General features: G+C 44.2%; 3 protein-coding genes across 3 annotated transcripts; 2 read left to right on the top strand and 1 right to left on the bottom strand.

Annotated features, from left to right (window-relative positions):
* The first annotated feature begins 4,009 nt into the window (after nucleotides 1-4,009).
* Nucleotides 4,010-8,285, top strand: LOC123096495 (vacuolar-sorting receptor 1). The gene is made up of 12 exons (XM_044518235.1): nucleotides 4,010-4,552; nucleotides 4,926-5,615; nucleotides 5,694-5,782; nucleotides 5,872-5,941; nucleotides 6,032-6,115; nucleotides 6,204-6,280; nucleotides 6,383-6,464; nucleotides 6,658-6,740; nucleotides 6,828-6,885; nucleotides 7,066-7,194; nucleotides 7,775-7,881; nucleotides 7,981-8,285. The coding sequence occupies exons 1-12, from the start codon at nucleotides 4,243-4,245 to the stop codon at nucleotides 8,077-8,079; spliced, it is 1,878 nt and encodes a 625-aa protein (XP_044374170.1). The 5' UTR covers nucleotides 4,010-4,242; the 3' UTR covers nucleotides 8,080-8,285.
* A 1,017-nt stretch (nucleotides 8,286-9,302) lies between these two features.
* On the top strand, nucleotides 9,303-13,203 carry LOC123096493 (protein TOC75, chloroplastic). Its single transcript, XM_044518233.1, has 7 exons — nucleotides 9,303-10,352; nucleotides 10,732-10,953; nucleotides 11,112-11,219; nucleotides 11,411-11,605; nucleotides 11,880-12,128; nucleotides 12,421-12,675; nucleotides 12,759-13,203. The coding sequence occupies exons 1-7, from the start codon at nucleotides 9,357-9,359 to the stop codon at nucleotides 13,005-13,007; spliced, it is 2,274 nt and encodes a 757-aa protein (XP_044374168.1). The 5' UTR covers nucleotides 9,303-9,356; the 3' UTR covers nucleotides 13,008-13,203.
* Nucleotides 13,164-17,689, bottom strand: LOC123096494 (elongation factor P). Its single transcript, XM_044518234.1, has 7 exons — nucleotides 17,434-17,689; nucleotides 17,282-17,359; nucleotides 16,291-16,397; nucleotides 15,571-15,648; nucleotides 14,131-14,232; nucleotides 13,934-14,012; nucleotides 13,164-13,473 (listed from the first exon to the last, which is right to left on the bottom strand). The coding sequence occupies exons 1-7, from the start codon at nucleotides 17,579-17,581 to the stop codon at nucleotides 13,355-13,357; spliced, it is 711 nt and encodes a 236-aa protein (XP_044374169.1). The 5' UTR covers nucleotides 17,582-17,689; the 3' UTR covers nucleotides 13,164-13,354.
* Nucleotides 17,690-21,596: the final 3,907 nt, after the last annotated feature.

Genomic DNA, 21,596 nt, shown 5'->3' with positions numbered 1-21,596 from the left:
TGAGAGCATTTCTTCAAAAATACTAAAGCACACCGTGCTCAAAAAGATATAAGTGAAGCACTAGAGCAATTCCATTGCTCATAAAGATTTAAGTGAAGTATGGAGAGCAATTCTAACAAGTCATGGCATAATTTTGGCTCTCTCAAATAGGTGTGTCCAACAAGGATTCATGACTTAAAACAAAGAGCAAAACAAGCAAAGACTCATATCATACAAGATGCTCCAAGCAAAACTCATAGTATGTGACGAATAAAAATATAGTTCCGAGTAAAATACCGATGGTCGTTAGAAGAAAGAGGGGATGCCACTCGGGCATCCCCAAGCTTAGTTGCTTGCTTCTCTTTGGATAATACCTTGGGATGCCATGGGCATCCCCAAGTTTAGGCTCTTCTTACTCCTTATTCCTTCATCCATCGTAACATCACCCAAAGCTTGAAAACTTCAATCACACAAACTCAACAAAACCTTCGTGAGATCCGTTAGTATAAGAAAGCAAATCACTACTATAAGTATTGTTGCAAACCCATTAATATTTTGTTTTTGCATTATATCTACTGTATTCCAACTTTTCTATGGCAAAAACTCTCCAAAGAAAACCATAGAATCATCAAAACAAGCACACAATGCAAAGAAAACGGAGTTTGTAAAAAAACAGAAGAGTCTATAGCAATCTGGATATTAAATTCTGAAAAATTAGGACAACATGAGAAATTTGTATATTAATCTTCTGCAAAAAGAATTGGTATTTTTATCACGCTTCTGTTAAAAATGAGAATTATTTTCGTGAGCGCAAAAGTTTCTGTTTTTCAGTAAGATCAAATCAACTATCACCCAACATGATCCTAAAGGCTTTGCTTTGCACAAACACTAATTAAAAGACAAAACACACAATCATAATAGGAGCATAATTGTGCAAACACTCAAGAACAGAAAGCAAAAGGAAAAAATAAATTTTATTGATTGGGTTGCCTCCCAACAAGCGCTATCGTTTTACGCCCCTATCTAGGCATAAAGCAAGGATCTAAGTATTTTCATTCATAGTTTTGGCAACTTTTGTAAGGGATTTCTCAAACCCGGGAGGCTCTTTGCGCTTCCCTAAATTTTCAGGAAAAGACACCATCTTTAGATCTAAAATATCCAATCGCTTATTACAGAGAGTAATCAAGGTATTCATGCGATTGATACTACCATTAATATGTTTGAGGGGTTCGTTATATTTTTGCAATTCAACCATATGTTTGTGCAAATCACCAAGTTTTCCAACATTTGAACTCCCTCTGGGGTGAAAGAAAACCCCTTCTTTTGAGGTGGAACCCCCAGAATTCCTTCTAAACTTTCATGGGCAGCATTGGCATCAAGCTCGATAAAATTCCCTTTAGCTGCAAAATCTAAGAGTTGTCTATGATGCAAAGCCAATCCTATGTAAAAATTACGAAGCAAAATCTTTGCGTCTCCCTTTAGGTTGCAAACACGATAGGATTCCATTAGCCTATACCACACATCTTTCAAATTTTCTCCTTGTCGTTGCTTGAAGTATAAAACTTCAAAATCTGGTGACAAAGGAGGAGTAGTCACGCTAGCCATTATGACTAGAAAGCAAGAACACGAATAGATCCGTCAAGAAAATGGCGAACGAAAAAGAGGGCGAATAAAACGACAAATTTCTGTGAAGTGGGGGAGAGGAAAACGAGAGGCAAATGGCAAATAATGTAAATTGCAAGGAGATGAGATTTGTGATTAGGAACCTGGTAGATGTTGATGATGTCTCCCCGGCAACGGCGCCAGAAATTCCTTTTGATGTTTGCTTGAACTACGTCGGTATTTCCCCAAAGAGGAAGGGATGATGCAGCACAACAATGATAGGTATTTCCCTCAGTGATGAGACCAAGGTTATCGAACCAGTAGGAGAACCACGCAACACAACGTGAATGACACCTGCACACAAATAACAAATACTCGCAACCCGACGTATTAAAGGGGTTTGTCAATCCCTTTCGGGCAACGGCGCCAGAAATTGGCAAGCGGACGGGATAAAAATATGATAGATGGGATAAATAGATCTCAAATAAAATAAAGTGCAGCAAGGTATTTTTTATTTTTGGTTTAATAGATCTGAAAATAAAAGCAAATAAAAATAGATCGCGAAGGCAAATATAATAAAGGAGAGACCCGGGGGCCGTAGATTTCACTAGTGGCTTCTCTCGAGAAAAACAACAAACGGTGGGTAAATGAATTATTGTTGGGCAATTGATAGAACTTCAAATAATCATGATAATATCCAGGCAACGATCATTATATAGGCATCACGTCCAAGATTAGTAGACCGACTCCTGCCTGCATCTACTACTATTACTCCACACATCGACCGCTATCCAGCATGCATCTAGTGTATTAAGTTCATGGAGAAACGGAGTAATGCAATAAGAACGATGACATGATGTAGACAAGATCTATTTATGTAGAAATAGACCCCATCTTGTTATCCTTAATAGCAATGATACATACGTGTCAGTTCCTCTTCTGTCACTGGGATCAAGCACCATAAGATCGAACCTATCACAAAGCACCTCTTTCCATTGCAAGATAAGTAGATCAAGTTGGCCAAACAAAACCCAAATATCAGAGAAGAAATACAAGGCTATAAGTAATCATGCATATAAGAAATCAAAAAAGACTCAAATAACTTTCATAGATAAAAAGATAGACCTGATCATAAACTCAAAGTTCATCGGATCCCAACAAACACACCGCAAAAAGAGTTACATCATATGGATCTCCAAGAGACCATTGTATTGAGAATCAAAAGAGAGAGAGAAAGCCATCTAGCTACTAACTACGGAATCGTAGGTCTACAATGAACTACTCACGCATCATCGGAGAGGCACCAATGGACATGATGAACCCCTCCGTGATGGTGTCTAGATTGGATCTGGTGGTTCTGGAACTTACGGTGGCTGGAATTGATTTTCGTCGACTCTCCTAGGGTTTCTGGAATATTGGGGTATTTATAGAGCAAAGAGGCGGTGCGGGAGGCCCAGGCGCGCCCTGGTGTCTTGTGCTCACCTCGGGCTCCCTCTTCGGTACTTCTTTGGCCCACTGGATGTCTTCTGGTCCAAAAAAATCCACAAAAAGTTTTGTTGCGTTTGGACTCCGTTTGATATTGATTTCGTGCGATGTAAAAAATATGCAGAAAACATCAACTGACACTGGGCACTATGTCAATAGGTTAGTACCAAAAAATGATATAAAATGATTGTAAAACATCCAAAAATGATAATATAACAGCATGGAACAATAAAAAATTATAGATACGTTGGAGACGTATCATGGTTTTCCTCCCCGTGGGAATAACGTGGGTCGTGCGGGGCTACCTCTTCAATGACACAGTCCAAATGACGCGGGCCATCTCCTTAGGCCAACTCGTCCCATGGTTCTTTGACCTAGGGAAATAGCGGGGATCCCGGGCAACCAAACAAGGCAAGAGGGTTTGCGAATATCCATTTTTTAGCCCAGGCTCATCTGCACCCGCGATGAAGACAAAAAATCAAAATAAATACTAGAGAAATTCAAAAAATTCCTATTTTTGCATGGTAGATAATTTGATGTGTGAGTTACTCTTCAATTTTCAGATCATTCGGACAGCCGGGCAGCTCTTGGCAAAAGAGATAAATTATGGGTTTGTAAAAAAAGTCTACTGGTTATGTACTGTTCTGAACAGATTTGTCTTTTTTGCTGAGTGCTACTCAGTTGTCCAAATGATCTGAAAATTAGAGACCATACAAATTAAATATTTACCATGCATTTTTTTGGAATTGTTGGATTTTTTTCTTGAATTATTTTTTGATCAGGTGCAGATGAGCGCGGGCACCGAATCGCTGCACCTGGAGGGTCTGATCCTTTTGCTGTCAACGATGTACCGATGATTATAAATGAGCAAGGGGGAGGGGTCTTCAAGCGTAAAAATAAAAGAGGAAAAAATCCCCTCGATCAAAAAATAAAACAAACGAGAAAGAACAAGAAAACGCTACACGTTCCTCACGTGTTCGCGAGACTTCGCCGTCCACCTCCGTCGCCTTCCCCAACTTCCCGACTACTCTCCATCCAAGCAGCAGCACCGCCATAGACACATTGCACACGCCCAAACCAATCTGCTCCTTCCGGCGTGCCGGGTTCCGCGGATCGCGAGCTTGGACAAACCGCTCAATCAGAGCGCACCTGAGGCACCGTTTCTGCCCCCGCGCGATGGCGTCCCCGCCGCCGCCGCTGCTGCTAACGCTGGTGTGGGCGGCGGCGCTCCTGTGGTGCGGCGGATGCGACGCGCGGTTCGTTGTGGAGAAGAACAGCCTCAGGGTGACGGCGCCGGAGGCGCTCAAGGGCGCCTACGAGTGCGCCATCGGCAACTTCGGCGTGCCGCAGTACGGCGGCACCATGGTCGGCGTCGTGGCCTACCCCAAGGCCAACCGGAAGGCCTGCAAGGGGTTCGATGACTTCGATGTTTCCTTCAAGGCCAGGCCCGGGGCGCTGCCCACCTTCCTGCTCGTCGACAGGGGAGGTGAGGGAACATAACCGCTTCTTCGTTTTTGCTGCTGCTAGTTCTGCATGTGTGTGTCGATTGGTCCTATTAGATAGGCTGCGCATTTTATTTAACCACGTCCGAGTTAATTATTGCATCTTGCCAAGCGATGATGTGATTAAGCTGAATAGTTATTGACCAAGTTTGGTACAACGACCAAATCTTTGACCAAGGCCCTCGTGGATATTATAGTGGCTACCTCACTGACTTGTTTTACTGATTTTGTTCTCAGCCAATTATTGTTGGACATCTTGTTTGCTTTGCAACGTCACATTCTACACGGTTAATTTGGATTACACTACATGATGTTTTAAAGACTGATTACATAACATGGTTTTGTTGTTCTATATAGATTGCTACTTCACAAAGAAGGCATGGAATGCGCAAAATGCAGGTGCAGCGGCGATCCTTGTTGCCGATGACAGGGATGAACCTTTAATCACGATGGACACGCCTGAAGAGAGTGGAAGGGTGGAATATTTAGAGAACATCACCATCCCCTCGGCGCTAATATCCAAAAGCTTCGGGGATAGGCTCAAGAAAACTATCGATAATGGAGAAATGGTTAATGTAAACTTGGATTGGAGGGAGTCTCTGCCCCACCCCGATGAGCGTGTTGAGTACGAATTCTGGACTAACAGTAACGACGAATGTGGTCCAAAATGTGATAGCCAGATTGATTTCGTCAAGAGCTTTAAAGGAGCAGCCCAGATACTTGAGAAGAAGGGATACACACAGTTCACTCCGCATTACATTACATGGTATTGCCCAGAGGCCTACACTTTAAGTAAGCAGTGCAAATCGCAGTGTATCAACCATGGGAGGTATTGTGCACCTGATCCGGAACAGGATTTCAGCAAAGGGTATGATGGGAAAGATGTAGTAGTACAAAATTTACGCCAAGTCTGTGTTTATAAAGTTGCTAAGGAGAGCAAGAAACCCTGGTTGTGGTGGGATTATGTGACTGATTTTGCAGTTCGATGCCCAATGAAAGAAATGAAGTACACCAAGGAATGTGCTGATGCAGTTATCACATCACTTGGTACATTTGTTTGTATATACCTTATTATTTTCTACTCTGAGGTGCAATAGTTGTACTGAATAAGTTTATAATTTCCAGGCCTTGATCACAAAGCAATAGATAAATGTATTGGTGATCCAGATGCTGATGAAGAAAATCCTGTTTTGAAAGCTGAACAGGACGCACAGGTTAGTACTTATGTGCAATTTTTTATATTCATATTCGTATGATTGGTGATCTCAGATCTCAATGTAACATCCTATACCATTTTGCGTAGATTGGCAAGGGCTCTCGTGGTGATGTCACCATCTTACCAACTCTTGTAATTAACAATAGACAGTACAGAGGTGTGTGCTCTTCGAAGTTCTACTCATTACAGTTACCAGTTTTGTTTTTGTTTGAGATTCTGTGTTGCTTAGCTGAGTTTTGTTTATCAGGGAAACTTGACAAAGGAGCAGTTCTTAAAGCACTTTGTGCTGGATTTCGTGAAACCACTGAGCCAGCTGTTTGCTTGAGTGAAGGTTGGTACATTGATTTCACTACCTTCCCCACAATTTATGCTGAAAGAGTCTCTTGCTCTTGAACTGTTCATGTTATGTTAAACCGTAGATATTCAAACAAATGAGTGCTTGGAGAACAATGGTGGCTGTTGGCAAGACAAGGCTGCTAACATCACTGCTTGCAAGGTATCTCGATTGATGTTAATCTCTTTCTGTAAATAGGTCATTGAGTTGTTTTCCTTTTCTGTTTTAACTTACGCATATGATACTTGGCTGGTGGTTATGCAGGACACTTTCCGTGGAAAAGTGTGTGAATGTCCAGTTGTGAAAGGTGTGAAATTCGTTGGTGATGGCTATACTCATTGTGAAGGTATATACTACCAGGAATCAGGACTATTTCTTTTCTTCCTTCTTTTTGGACTATGTTTAAATAAAAATCTGATCAAAACTGTGTGTATCACCTGCCAATTGTCGTTTAACGTCCCATGGCGTTGGCTTCTAAATCATGGCATCGCAGCCCCTTATGACCTCTTAATTGGTAACATATGCTGTTGTTCTTTTAGCTTCCGGAGCTGGGCGGTGTGAGATTAACAATGGAGGCTGTTGGAAAGAAACCATGAATGGCCGGACATACTCTGCTTGTACTGTAAGTTATCAGTAGGAATTTTCCATACTGCTTCTTAGTGTGTTAAAATGATCTAAAAGCATATTCTTGGTGCTTAACTACATACAGGCTGATGGCTGTAAGTGCCCAGATGGGTTCAAAGGCGATGGGATCCACAAATGTGAAGGTAAGTCAATTACTGAATGTTAGGCCATTGGAAGTCTTTACACTACAAAACTTGCAGGTTTAAAAGAGATGTGAATATGTACTTTAGGGTTGGCTTCACAGCCATAGCATATCGTATATTGCTGGTCACACTGCTGCTTAGATGTGGTGCTGAACTGCTAATGTGACTCTTTTGTGACAGATATTGATGAATGCAAGGAAAGGACTGCATGCCAGTGCAAGGAATGCAACTGCAAGAACACATGGGGAAGCTATGAGTGCGGCTGCAGTGGAGGTTTGCTGTACATGAAGGAGCATGACACATGCATAAGTATGTACATATCTTTTACGACTAACATTTTATTGCTTCAGTAATTGCATAGTTGTGGATCTATCCACCCCACTTGGTACAGAGCCCGTGAAAAATGAAATAAAATTTCCTTTTCAAAAAATTAATTGCATACTTGTGTCTAGCCAAATTGGTTCATTCAGCTTTTAGATACCTGGATTTGCAGGCTAACTTCCTTCTTCGTCAAGGTGCAAACTGATACGCTTCTGTGTTCTACTCCCTCCGTTCCTAAATATATGTCTTTTTAGAGATTCCAATGTGGACTACATACAGAGCAAAATGAATGAATATACACTCTAAAATACGTCTATATACATCCGTATGTAATCCATATTGAAATCTCTAATAGACATGTATTTAGAAACGGAGGGAATAGAATATATAGGTGTGATGAAATGTGATACCATTGATGAGAAAATATGTCAAACTTCATTCTGGTTTGCCAGAGCACTGGACTTGCACTATTTGAGGCGCACTAAGGGCATGTACAATGGTAGGATTGAAGTCGAAGCATTGTACTTGAGCGACACTACACTGAATTGTCATTCTTCATCTTTTTCAGGCAAGAGTGCAGCAGCACAGGTAGGCTGGAACTTCCTGTGGGTCGTCTTCTTCGGCCTAGCGGCAGTAGGAATTGCAGCATATGCAGTGTATAAGTATCGGATCCGGGTACATGATATGAACAACCTCTTACATGTTCATTAGCAACTCATAAAATCAAATCTAGGTCAGTATCATCTAACTCTCGGTTTGCTTCTCTGCACGCAGAGGTACATGGATTCAGAGATCCGCGCCATCATGGCGCAGTACATGCCCCTGGAGAACCAGGGAGAGATTCCCAGTAATTCTCACCATATTGAGATGTGAAGAACAACGCCGGAGCGGCTTATGAAACGAACATTTTTTGTCTGGCATGTGTGATTGTAGCGATCTTATTGTACAGCATACTAAGACATTCTGTAAATTTCTAGATTAATCACTCAAAGTGCCAAGACATAGTGGACTCCTTGTTGCGAGGATGTTTAAACCGTACAGTCAAAGTTCGAAATCATTACATACATAACTTCACGGAATTGTCGAATCATATCAGCCCCTTTGACCTTGCGGATAAGGGCACTTAATTATGCTGTTTGATTCATCTAGCTGCATATTTTCAACTGTTTCATGGGAAGGGGTGAGCTCCACATCGAAGCACGAGCGTACCAAAGATATTGTTTTAAATCTAATTTGCTCAGCTAGGGATATGGATTATTGCTATGCTTACAAAGCCACGAGCTATCAGACACCAATTCTAGGCAGCTTTTTTTGCACATGAGGGCATCGGTGCAACTGCAGCTATTCTCAGAAACAACAGGGGAAACTTTATTGCGGTTCACTGCAAATTCATTGCTATTGCAGATCACCACGGAGGCAATGGCCAAGAAAGATGGATTACTATTCAGTTTTGCTAGAACTCATCTAGATGAGATATAGTTTGGTCTCATTCACCTTTTATAGCCATCGAATGTGATGCTATAAGATGCGTGTGTGCTGACGTGGGTTGTTTTCGTTTTCGTTTTCAAGGTGAATGAAACAAAATTATATCTCATCTAAATGAGTTCTAGGCACTCCTTTACTATTCGCTAATTCCCTTGGGTTTAGTAGGATAGAATGGGAGTCTGAATCTCTTCAAGTCATTAATTTATGCTCTGGACAAACAAGATGGTCGAATGAAGCTGCAGCCTTATTTACAGAATGCATAGATATTGGTTCATCTATTAGAAAGATCATCTTTAAGCACTGCTTACGATCATGTAATAATGCAGCGCATGTGCTAGCTAATCATAGTTATCGTAATAAGTCCTTTTTTAGCTGGTTGGACGAGCCTCTCGATTTGTTGATGAGGGAACTCGTGGATGATGTAACCGTGTTTTAATTCAATACAGCTAGCCATGAAGACCTCTTCTAAAAAAAGTCTAGGTAGTTTTTTTTTTGCGAATACACCAATTCTAAGTAGTATAGCTTATAGTATTAGAGAAATAATTAATAGCCAATAAAGCGTGTATATATAAAGCGAGAAGACCACGGTGTCTCCTTATCCATGACCACCTCTTGCTCCGTAAACCCACTTTTCCGACGAAAACCCTCGATCACAGCGCAACGCAATGGGGTTCACCGCCGTAGCCATATCGTCCTCCAACCCAAAGCCCCGCTCCGAGACCCCCCGCAACGCGGCCCTCACGTCCGCCATCTCCGCCGCTTCGGGCAGCACCGGTCTTCCTCACCTCGGCAGCGAAGATGGTGGCCGCGGCTTCGGAGGCCTCCTATCGTGGCTCTTCAACGCCGGCGCGGCGCACGCCGCGGAGGAGAAGCCGCCGTCGAGGGACTGGGACGCGCACGAGTTCGGGGCCAGGACGACGGTGCCGTTCGCGAGGCTGCAAGGGGCCAAGAGGTACAAGGTCTCCGACGTCAGGTTCCTCGACCGCCGCGCGCTCGGCGGCGGGGGCGCGCGCGTCACGACGGGGCCCGACGACCCCCTGTTCGAGGGCGCGGCGCTGCGGCCCGGCGAGGTGTACACCCGGTCGCAGCTGCTCGGGGAGCTCGAGGCGCTGTCCTCGTGCGGCATGTTCGACGGCGTCAGCGTGGAGGCGGTCCGGCCCCAGCCCGACGGCACCCTCGGCATAACCGTCTCCTACGCCGAGGCCCTCTGGCCCCCGGCGAAGCGGTTCAGCTGCGTCAACGTGGGCGGCCTCTTGCCGGCGCAGGCCGACGAGGTCGAGGACGATGACATGACGGAGAGGGAGAAGATTGCGCTCCGGCGGAGGCATGAGAGGGCGTATCAGCAGCGGCTCGGGCGGGCCAAGGCGTGCATCCTGCCGGAGCCCGTGCGCGGGGAGGTGGTGGAGATGGTGAGGAAGCAGGGACGGGTGAGCGCCAGGCTGCTGCAGAGGATCAGGGACTGCGTCCAGAGGTGGTACCACGGTGAGGGGTTCGTGTGCGCTCAGGTGATCAACTTCGGGAATCTTGACGCCGGCGAGGTTTTGTGCGAGGTCGTCGAGGGGGAGGTAACCGGGGTGGAGTACCAGTTCCAAGACAAGCTCGGCAATGTCGTCGAGGGGAACACCCAGCTCCCTGTAATTGACAGGGAGCTGCCCCAGCAGGTATATGTACTGGAAACACCACGTACTTACATGAAACAAACAAACAAACAGCATGATAGTTAGGATAATCTTGTTATTAATCACCATAACCATCAACTTTCCACAATTCATGTCAAGTCCCATACCAATTTAGAAACACCATCTGATCCTTCTGTTCTTTTTCGAGCAGTCCTATAATTTTGAATATAAGACTGCTCTAAAAATTACAGACGGATAAGATGTGTTTCTTTGGTTGAAAAATTACTACTATGTGTTTTTGTTTCGATCGCAATGTCGTTGAACACAAATTCAGAAAAACGCCGAGACAGTGAAAAGCAGTACAAACCTTTTTTTCATGGATTTGAGGATTTGACCTGTCTCTGTTGATCTGCCGTTACAGCTTCGACCAGGTCATATCTTTAACATTGGGGCGGGGAAACAAGCTCTGAAGAACATAAATGCGCTCGGATTATTCTCCAACATAGAGGTGAATCCACGACCTGATGAGACAAAAGAAGGGGGCGTAGTGGTTGAAATCAAGCTCAAAGAACAAGATCCCAAATCAGCCGACGTGGAGACAGTGTGGAACTTTGTACCAGGGGATCAGGGACGACCAACTCTTGTAATGTGTCTACATACTTGTAATCTTTTTTACAGTATCTTGTTAAAATCTGCCTTAAAATTGCTGGGGAAGTTCATAATCGAGATGTCCATCACTGTAGTTTAAGCCCTGTTGCCCAACCTTATGCATTTGTATCTGATGGAGGCTTTTTGTTTCAGGCATCCATTCAACCTGGAGGAGGTGTGACGTTTGAGCACCGCAACATCTGTGGCCTGAACCGATCTCTCGCCGGATCTTTCTCATCGAGCAACCTGCTCAACCCTCAGGTGAGTTGGTGATGGATGATTCTGTAAGATCAGTGAGTGTGTTTTCAGTTTTGCTGTGTGCTGCTTTTGGTTAGTTTTGGAGACAGTCACTTGGTTGGTGTCAGAGGAATTTTGCTTAGGAGGGAGGCATATATCCACACATCTGGACATGCATTTAAGCTTATATATCCATGTTTTTGTTTGGTTGCTAGGATGATGTTTCATTCAAGCTTGAGTACACACATCCTTACTTGGACGGTGTGGAGGACCGGAGCAGGAACCGCATCTTCAAAGCCAGTTGCTTCAACACCAAGAAACTCAGCCCTGTCTTTGTCGCCGGCCCCAACATGGACGATGCTCCACCCATCTGGGTCGACAGAGTTGGAATCAAAGCTAACATAACAGAGGTTTGCACAAATTCAGTACCCCCTCGGTTTTGAAATGTAAAACATTCCAACACTTATTTGACCAACAATTATTTCCATTTAGTTCGACAGCATCGATTGTGTATCACATAACATGTTATTGAACTAAATCATTAGTAAGATGCACGTCAATTGTGTACCTCCTTTCGCATATTTATATCTCCATGAACACTCAAATGACTCCTTTTCATGAATCATATCCACATTTATGTGGATGAGTTAACGAATTAAAATAAAACCGATAATGGATTCGCAGAACCTCACAAAGCAGAGCAAGTTCACGTATGGCCTCGTGCTGGAGGAGATCACGACGCGTGATGAGAGCAATGATGTGTGCACACATGGGCTCCGGACGAAGGCCACCGGTGCCCTTGGCATGGATGGCCCCCCCACGACGTTCAGCGGCACCGGCGTGGACCGGATGGCGTTTCTTCATGCCAATGTGACCCGGGATAACACGGAGTTCGTCAACGGTGAGACCATCGGTGACAGATGCATCTTCCAGGTATGGCTTAAGTGGTTAATGAGTAAATTATTAAGACTTTCTGTTTTCACAAATGATTCAAAGAACTACACTTTCAAGGGGTAGTTTCATAAATAAAACCATTGTTTTTTATTGTCCTAGAAAAGTGCATTATTCTATAGAAGGCTGTTCGTCGTCAGGTTTTGGCAAGAAGAAATGCAGTTAATTTACTCCCAAAGTTTTGTAGGAAAAAAAATTGTTTTGTAGGAGTAAAATCCAGGTTCAGTAAATAAGTTCTCCAATGGTGAACCAAGTAAATTCTCTTGTGTCGCAGGTGGACCAGGGCCTGGGCATCGGGAGCAGGAACCCGTTCTTCAACCGCCATCAGCTGACGGTCACGAAGTTCGTGAACCTAAACAAGCAAGAGAAGGGAGCCGGGAAGCCGCCGCCGGCCGTTCTCGTCGCCCATGGCCGCTACGCCGGATGCGTGGGGGACCTGCCGAGCTACGACGCGTTCGCCCTCGGAGGGCCTCACTCGGTCAGGGGCTACGGCATGGGCGAACTCGGCGCCTGTAGGAACCTTCTCGAGGTTAGCTGCTGAATCTGTTTCTGTTCGGTTTCGACTTGGACCAGAGCATTTCCGATGCTGCTGTTAACCGTGTATGCATGCAGGTCGCGACGGAGGTGCGCATCCCTGTCCCCGTGATGAAGAACACGCACGTTTACGCTTTTGCCGAGCATGGCACCGACCTCGGGAGCTCCAAGGACGTCAAGGGGAACCCCACGGAGTTCTTCCGGCGCGCCGGCCAGGGATCGTCGTATGGCGTGGGCGTCCGGCTTGGCCCGCTCCGGGCGGAGTACGCCGTCGACCACAACGCCGGCACGGGATCCGTCTTCTTCAGATACGGCGACAGGTTCTAGACTGGACGGATGACCGACCTTCCGCGCAACTGTACCAGCTTAGGCCACATATACATTTTCTAACGTGTACTTTGTTTCGACATTCACCGTTTGTTAGCTGCTAAGGTATTCCTGCACTGCACTGTACATTCCATGTTAAGACTACACATTGTCAGCTCAAGGAGAAAGGGGCCCAGTTCAGAAATTTTCCATAGAATTTCACGCCCGGTGTAGATGGTCCCAGTATGATAATGAGAGAAAAAAGGAGACACTGTTGTGAACTTTTCAACGGATAATTAAACCAAAAATGGGGGGACAAGAAAACTAGCTCTTCACTGTTGGCATCTCATCTGGTATCCACTTCCACTCTATGCCCGGCTCATATACTGCCCGGTTCTCGAGTCAATTAGGACATCATCGCCTACATCAACGAAAGACGGCACATTGACAACAGCTCCTGTTTCCAGAGTTGCAGGCTTTGTTCCTCCTGCGAAACAAGGTATAAGCAGATAATTCAGATGGCGTTAACCAGCTCTAGGGATCATCAACCTGATCAAGCCAGAATCTGAGAGAGGATGCAAGCTCATCCTTCATTCTATAAGATAGAAGCAAGAGGTCTCTTCTAAAGTTGAAAAACCAGGAAACAATACTAAGAGAGATATTGTCCAAGATCTTGGCGACTAACCAATAGTAACATGAACATAAATGGCTCTTGAGACTTCTTCACTACTAGTGTAGTGTCAAAAACGCTCTTATATTATGGGACGGAGGGAGTAGAAAAGAAACGTCAACGTTTAGACAAGCGGCCTCTACCAAATGATATGCTCGCCTGAGTGCAAAAGATGCCTCAGACATAATGGGATCACTTTTCGTTGTACGACACTGCTAAATAAACTCTTAGAACAGGTGCAGCAGGTTATATCTGCAAGATAAAGTACTCTCTGTACCTTGTGCACTGTCACCTTGCCCTGGATCAGCCTCGGTTACGGTCAGCCTAACAGTGATGGGGAGATCAAAATCAATGATCTGCAAAATTTAATACCGTCAGTGTCCAACAGTAATGTAGTGTGCACGGATATACAGTAAAACTAACTAGCACAGTATCGGAAAAAATGAGAAGGTGATAGCACATAATAGGAAATACCCGTCCATTCCAGTATAACAAAGTGCAGTCCATTCCTTCTTTCAACCACTTCTGCCTGTCGCCAACATCTGACTCGTTTAAACGGCTTTCTTCAAAGGATGTCTGGAAAGGTAAATTATGATGAGAACAGTTGTACACTTGAAGAATGCACAATACCGATCGCTAATAAGTGATGATGATTGGTTGAGAATAACAGATCGTTTATTCTGTATTTGAGGTTGTCTGCACACAAAGGACACCTCATTTCAACCCGTCAAAAAAAAGGACACCTCATTTCAAACTGGTTTCTACTTGTTAAGTTTGATTTTAGCTAGTGCGTGACGAGCAGGATTTCAGGCTCCCTTCAATGAAATTGGATCATTTTTATTTAAAGGAGAATGATGGCAATGGATCACCCGCCCATGAAGATATCCATCCCCAAGCCCACGGTGGTGCTTGTCACCCGCCCATGAAGATTTCCATTGTTAGAAAATCGTGCCCATACCCGATGGATATCCTTGCCATTGGCTACCCACCGGTTCTTCTCAGCATGTACAAATAACGACTCAAACATAGCAAATAAGCTCAACAATTATGTATACAATAACCACAACATATTATGATGACGGAGGTAGGGTTTATAATTATATATGTGATATATCTCTGATGACACACATGTAATATGAAATATTATTTTTACTATATTATTTTTACTTAATTATTAAAATGTTAATCGGATGAGCGGTGGGCAACCCATGGGCAAGCAATTATACCCATAACCTCCATGATTAATTGGGTTACCCATGGGCTGCGTCTCAGCTACCGGATATCCAAACCCATGCTTAAAACTGCCATCCTTAGACCAGAATTGCATTATTGGATCGAAACATCTGGGAAAATTCCGGCTCATAATTTCATCAAAATATGATAAATTTGGAGAGTTCACCTTAATTTGGCTCATAATTCCTTATCATGCAACTTCATCATCCTCTAATAATAGTGCCACATGTCTACATTTTTTTCTTCAGCAATCTGTGCATAACTCAGTACATAGTTATCCACGTAACATAAACTCCTGTAGTTACTGGCTTACTCTAGCTTCCTAACTGTCCAAAATCAGCTCATCACTTACAGCATGTGCAATGAGGTAGACATATGAAACATATAAGCAGGTGGCAGGCAATTGTGTCATGACCAAGGTTCTCAATTGCGGTCGGAATTTCTGGTAACAGACCGGTTACTGGTTCTTTCGGCCACCCAGGTAGAAAAAAAAGTACCAGACAGTACTGGATAAAATTTGTTCGAATTCATTTTTTTAATCAAAGTTTGTTTGATTGATTTTGGGTGAAAAATAACCAAGATTTCCAGGCAACCGGTTATTCCAGCCCCTAGCGTGAAAACAAACAGAATCGAGAAAGAAACATTGGTCATGACATATTTGAGTCAAATAGATGTACCTACCAAATCCATGAACACAAACTGGGAGCCATCCTTGTAGGTGAATTGTTTGGTTTCCTTTGAAATAGAAGCTTCCTGGATCTGAAAGTGTAGGAAAGTGGTAAGTGTATAACTACAATGCGCTGTGATATAAATGAGAAGTATAATAATTCCTCAACTGATGAAGTGATGAGATAAGTCAGTATCCTACATATGCCTAAATAGTTGATCCCCACTATCTCAATTCTCTCAACATGCACACATGCCACCTCATCACGCCACTAATTTTTTCTCTGAACATGCATGGTAAATGGCACTCCCTCCGATCCTTTTTATAAGATGTTACAGACAGCTGATTTTCAACTGTTTTGGGAGCTGTCTGAACTATCTAAAATGTCTTATAAAAGTGAACAGCGGGAGTAGTTTATATTCTCTCTCAACATGCACATATCCCAACTCACCACACATGCCACCTCATCAATTACACTAATTATATCTCTCTTAACATGCATGAGAAATTCTACTTATATTCTCTATATATTTACAACTATATAATAATTAAATACAATATATTATTTCTATTTTAAATTTTATTAAAAAATATTTCAACCAATCCCCGGAACAACACACGGGTTATCATCTAGTTTGATTAACTAACGAGTACAAATACAGAATTACAGATGTAAAAAAGGAATTGCTAAATGCAGCATCAGATTCTGAAAAGCGAGTTTCTGCTCAGATTACCGTACTTCCAGCTCGAAAGGTTTTCTCAACTGTGTTGCCAGTGATATAATTGCGCATTTTTGTCCTCACAAAAGCGGCACCTTTTCCAGGTTTGACATGGAGAAACTCTGTTGTTGCATGGAGGGGGAAAAGTTCATATAGAAGCTTCTCACATTGATTGTACTAAATATAGAACAACAACAACAAAGCCTTTGGTCCCAAACAAGTTGGGGTAGGCTACAGCTGAAACCCATAAGATGTCGCAACCAACTCATGGTTTTGGCACATGGATAGCTAGCTTCCACGCACCCCTAGTATGAAATATAGAACAATGTTATAATATACTAAATGGACGACCATTCAGCCATTGCTTTCCATGTGTAGAATTTATCTTTAGCTGGCCCCTTGTAGTTATAATTTTGCTTGAATTAAGCACTTAACTAAAACTTTAAAACTCAGTTCACAAGGGTTCAGTGTCTTGTACCATTTCACTACAGAGATTTGAAGAAACATAGCTAGCACTGAGGGTGCATTGAGAGGTGAGTAGGTGACACATACTCCAGAAGGGAAAATAAGGACATGTAGCAGTGAATTATTTACAGATATTTTAGATTAAACTAACATAAGTGAATACGTTCTCCTAAAAACTAAAAAAATAAATCTCGAAAAGGCGGTCATACCCCTGGCCTCTGCACGGCCCTTAAAACTATAAAACAAGAACTTCCACAGATATTCTGGGAAAATGCTACTGAGTGATAACACAGGAATATGTTTTGTTTTTTTAAAGACAAACACAGGAATATGTCGAGGTGCCAAATTGACCCTGCTTACACAGTTTTTGGAACTATAATAAAACAAATAACTAACCGTTGGGCTAAGCAAAGAGGAGGTACATTCACTGAATTTCTCAGATTATGCAATGGGGCCTTCAGGTGAAAGAAGGGGCACTACGTTCACTAGCATATCCACCCAGAACCAACCATATGTAGAGGAATATGATTTTGGATGTTACCAAGAATCTTCCACGGCGCGCCGTCCACCTCCAGGTTGAACCCCACCTTGATGTCGTTGCTGGACAGCGCGTAAAGCCCTGAAGCGGAACACACTATGATATCTCCTAGAAAGAAAGCTTAGGTCGAGGAGAGAGGAGAGAGGGTCACTCACGGGTGAAGCGGGAGCGGAGGGGCGCGAGGCTGAGGGGTCGCGCCGCGGCGAGGCAGGAAGGCGGCCGCTGGAGGTCGAAGAGGGAGGAGGAGTTGGCCGCGATGCGGTGGTTGTGGGTGGCGCCGGCGAGGTGGCGGAGAGCGGCCATTGTTTTGGTTCTCCGTTTCTTCCTTGGGCGCGCCGCTAACTCAGCCCGAGTGATGGTGATAAGGAAGAGGATGACGCCGCTGGGATCCTGACTCACTTTGCCTGTGTCCCGCCGCAGGCCACAAGCCTCCCTCTTCCTGACATTGTGGGACCCACTTGTCAGGGGGAAACACTCCATTTGGTATGGCACGAAATTTGAAATCTCTACTAGAGAGGGGCGTTTGGCTCCCTGGTTCACGTGAGCCGGGAGTGTTTTTTTGTTAAAAATACTAAATAAATAAAAAAACAAAAAAGATTTTGGAGAAAGATGATAGAGTGTGTGATGCCCGTGCCAAATTTGAGAGCATTTGAATGTCTGAGTAGCTCTCAGCAAAAGGACTAATTTAGGGTCTGTGAAAAAGTTTATTGTTTGGACCCTGATTTTTTTTTTGCTAAGAGCTACTCAGATGTCCAAATGCTTTGAAATTTGGCACCCACCTCACGCACTAAAATATCTTTCACGCAATATTTTTTTTGAAAATTTTATAGTATTTTTTTGAATTTACTGTTCACGGAATGCAGATGAGTCTGGGCTCAGAATTGGATATTTGTCTCTATTATCCTATTCTGGTTTTCTATTTTCCAAAATAGAGCAACTCTAATAGTTCATGTATTCTTAAATAAACTACTATTTGCAGAAGTTGAGGCAAAAATAGCCCTGCAAGAGCTCTCGCAAACCCGAATTTTTTATGGGATGCCGTATAATCACCCCTTGCCCCTTACGTTTACGAGAAGATGATGAGCTGGTAGCCGTCTGAACTTTTCGTTGTACACCCTCGCGCCGCGACCGCCATGCTGCGCCGCCGCCGTCCCGACACCACGTTGCGTCGCCACCATCCCATGTCACCATGTTGCGTCGCCGCCGTCCCATATCGCCACGTCACGTGGCGCCGCCGCCGCCGCGAGCCCGTGCATCCCCGCCTCCTCTCCTACCAGCAAGGTTGCGCCGCCACGAGGCTGGCCACAAGCTCGCGTTGCTGCAAGGCCTCTCGCCACCAGGTCACGCGCGCGTCCGCTGAGAGGCCACACATCTGCACCTCCACTCATGTCCAACGAGGCCACACCGCCATGAGGCCTCTTGCTGCCAGGTCGCACCGCCGTTGCGAGGCTAACCACCACCCCCGTTGCGCCTTCCCTGCCCCGCCTCATTGCTCCGACCGCCTTCACCATGCCATGTCACTGTCTTGCAGGCCCATCATCGTTTAATGAGAAATAGGAAAATATATTTTAGGGGGGAACTGAGAAAAATAGGTGTCAGTAAACTTCCTCTAAATTATACGGTCATCCCACAACACAACTTTTATGGGAAATTTTCTATAGGTGCTATTGGAGTTACTCTTACGCTGTACTTTCGTCCGGCTCTCTCGCACCCCTCCCACGTAAGCTTTATCCTACCTCTCATCCATTTTCTCACCACGCATCAGTTTAATGAGTCACGAACCGTTGTTTTTTTCGTCCCCAATCTTGGGGAAGTGCTAAGGAGGGTATACACAAGTTTGGGTCGGAGGTTAGGGTTAAGGTCACCCCTTTCTCTATCTAGTTGTCTCACCGACCTATGCTGCCACATTGAGCATCGCCGACCCGTCGTGAGATGGGAAGCTCACTCATCTAATAGTCTGATGAGGAGGTTCCTCAGCCGTTTGAGAGGCGGACACCGGGGCGAGCGTTGCTGTCCATGATAGATCAAAGTAGTGGCGACGAATGACAATGCGAAGCTCATCTTCCCGTCTCCAAAGCCCATTCCGTCGTGGTCGCCATTTGTGGCTCCCTCCTCATTCCGCAAGGAGTCATACAACTGCGACCTCCTTCGCGCTGGTACACTCTTCCATTTTATTTCTTCTTCCTTCGCTCCCCTGACTTGTCGTTGATCACTAGAGGAGGTGTGCGAGGATTCTGTCCTGGGGCTGCACGTGGTGAACATCGGCATGTCCCGCCCTGTCCGCGTTGGAAACGGATCTCAATTTGATATCTTTGGTACTATGCTTGCGTTTAGTTCAACTTTCATGGTTCGTATGCTGAATCTTTGCTTTGTTCTGCAGAATCTTCAATTGGGTTTGCAAGCTAGGGAATGATGCCACCACATTGGCCAGCCACATCCGGTTCATGTTTACCGGTTGGCAACATCGAATTCTATCGAGGTCTGGTTAGGGGATGACGTTCAAACTCTTACTTGGTTGTATCTTTTGTGGCACCCATGCTCATCTCCTCATTGTCAAAGGAACGGATTATTAAGGGAGCTTTTGGAAAGGTGAATCTAGAGCGATATGTTTTTTTATATAAAGTTAGAGCAATTGTTGCCAAGCTTAACACCTTGGATGTAAAAAACTTTTTCTATAATATAGCTGAAACGCACAGTTAGACCGTAAATTGCATTGTCATCAATATCAAAATCACTTAGGCAGAGAAATGCCCTTTCAGTCTACTCGCTGGGACAAGTGTCACGTGCCCATTGGCCTAGTTGAACCTTTCTTAGGACGACAGGTGCCATCCGACCCATTGAAGATCCATTGAGTTAAAAAAGCTAACCCATTCTAAGCCGTGGTTAAGGCCCATGGGCCTTAGTCAAATCTTAATGGAACTGGACCATGGAAGGCCCGCTAATGGCATGTGTGTAGACAACCCATTAATAGCCCGGGTCCATACAGTCCATTTACAGCCCGTGTGGATTTGGACAATTACCGACATGTGGATCTTTTGGCGTGATTTTGGCTCACTTGAGGCATGTGGTACTTTCAGTTCATTTGAGACTCATGGTTATTTCTGTCCGTTTGCGGCCCGTGGTTGTATCGACTTGTATGCGACTTGTGGTTTATTTTGTGTGTTAGTGTCCTGCGGTAATTTCGTCCTGTTAGCAGCCCATGGTTCTTTCGGCTTGTTAATCGTTGTTCGTTCGGCACATTAATAGATGATTGGAAGCAACATACAGTCATTAAAATAAACATGCAATTTACAATAGGATATTGCAGTAGATTACATTAAGTGGGCATCAAATTCATCGCTAGTGCAAACAAATACACCAACAAAACAAGTTCAAAGACCTAAGACAACTTCAACAGAATTTAAGAAACATTATCATGGGCATTGATCATGCCAGCAAGCAACTGAGCAAGCTGGTGAACACCCCCTTGTTTGGTTCAGTAATCCTACGCATGGTGTTATCTGTGTGGTTCTAACCATGTACATACATTAGTGGTCACTAACGATAAGTCGTGGCCGAGAAAGGAGCGGTACATATCTCACTACCCATGTAGTGTAAGTATCATATAGGGGCGTAGGCAGGTCATGGCCTGGGGAGTAGTAAACAAATGTTGCATGGACTGTAGCAACAATAATGTATTGTAGCTACAATGTCCATTGGATTGAGATCCAGTGACATGCCATGGCCACGTCACTTATGAACAGTACCATAACATGCCCCTCTCTTTCAGTCATTCGATTGAGAATCAATTAGCCATATCAATGCAAAAGTACCTGTGCTACAGTACATGAACAAGGCCCGTGCTACAGGGTTGGCGCTACAGGACGCCGAACAGTATGCATCTACAGTGTTTCCTCCTACGATACATGATCTGGGTTGTTGATTTTCAATCCAACGGTCATGTTACAGTGTGACATGCTATGGGCATATCACTAGATCTCTGCATATGGAACCGTATGGGACTGGCCCGGGACGTCACCTGTATGCACTCGTACCATGCGTATGGGACCGTATTGACTACCCAACGGTGTACACTTATGTAATATAGTAGACTAGAGAGAGTATGCACACAACTACTATCATGGTCAAAGTTCGGGAGACTATGTATATAACTACTAACATAATTTGCAAAGCCTATCTTACCGTGGATAAGTAGACTAACTGAGCAATAGTACTTTTTCTGGTTCCCAGTCTAAATATTCGAAACACTATTTATGGTCAAAAGTTTCAAAGTTTGGCTTAAAACATTTTTTTTAGAAAAAGAGGATATACCCCCGGC

The sequence above is a fragment of the Triticum aestivum genome, chromosome 4D (assembly GCF_018294505.1).
Source record: "Triticum aestivum cultivar Chinese Spring chromosome 4D, IWGSC CS RefSeq v2.1, whole genome shotgun sequence".
NCBI lineage: Eukaryota > Viridiplantae > Streptophyta > Magnoliopsida > Poales > Poaceae > Triticum > Triticum aestivum.
The sequence above is the reverse complement of the archived record's forward strand: the minus strand, read 5'-3'. Positions and strand labels throughout refer to the sequence as shown.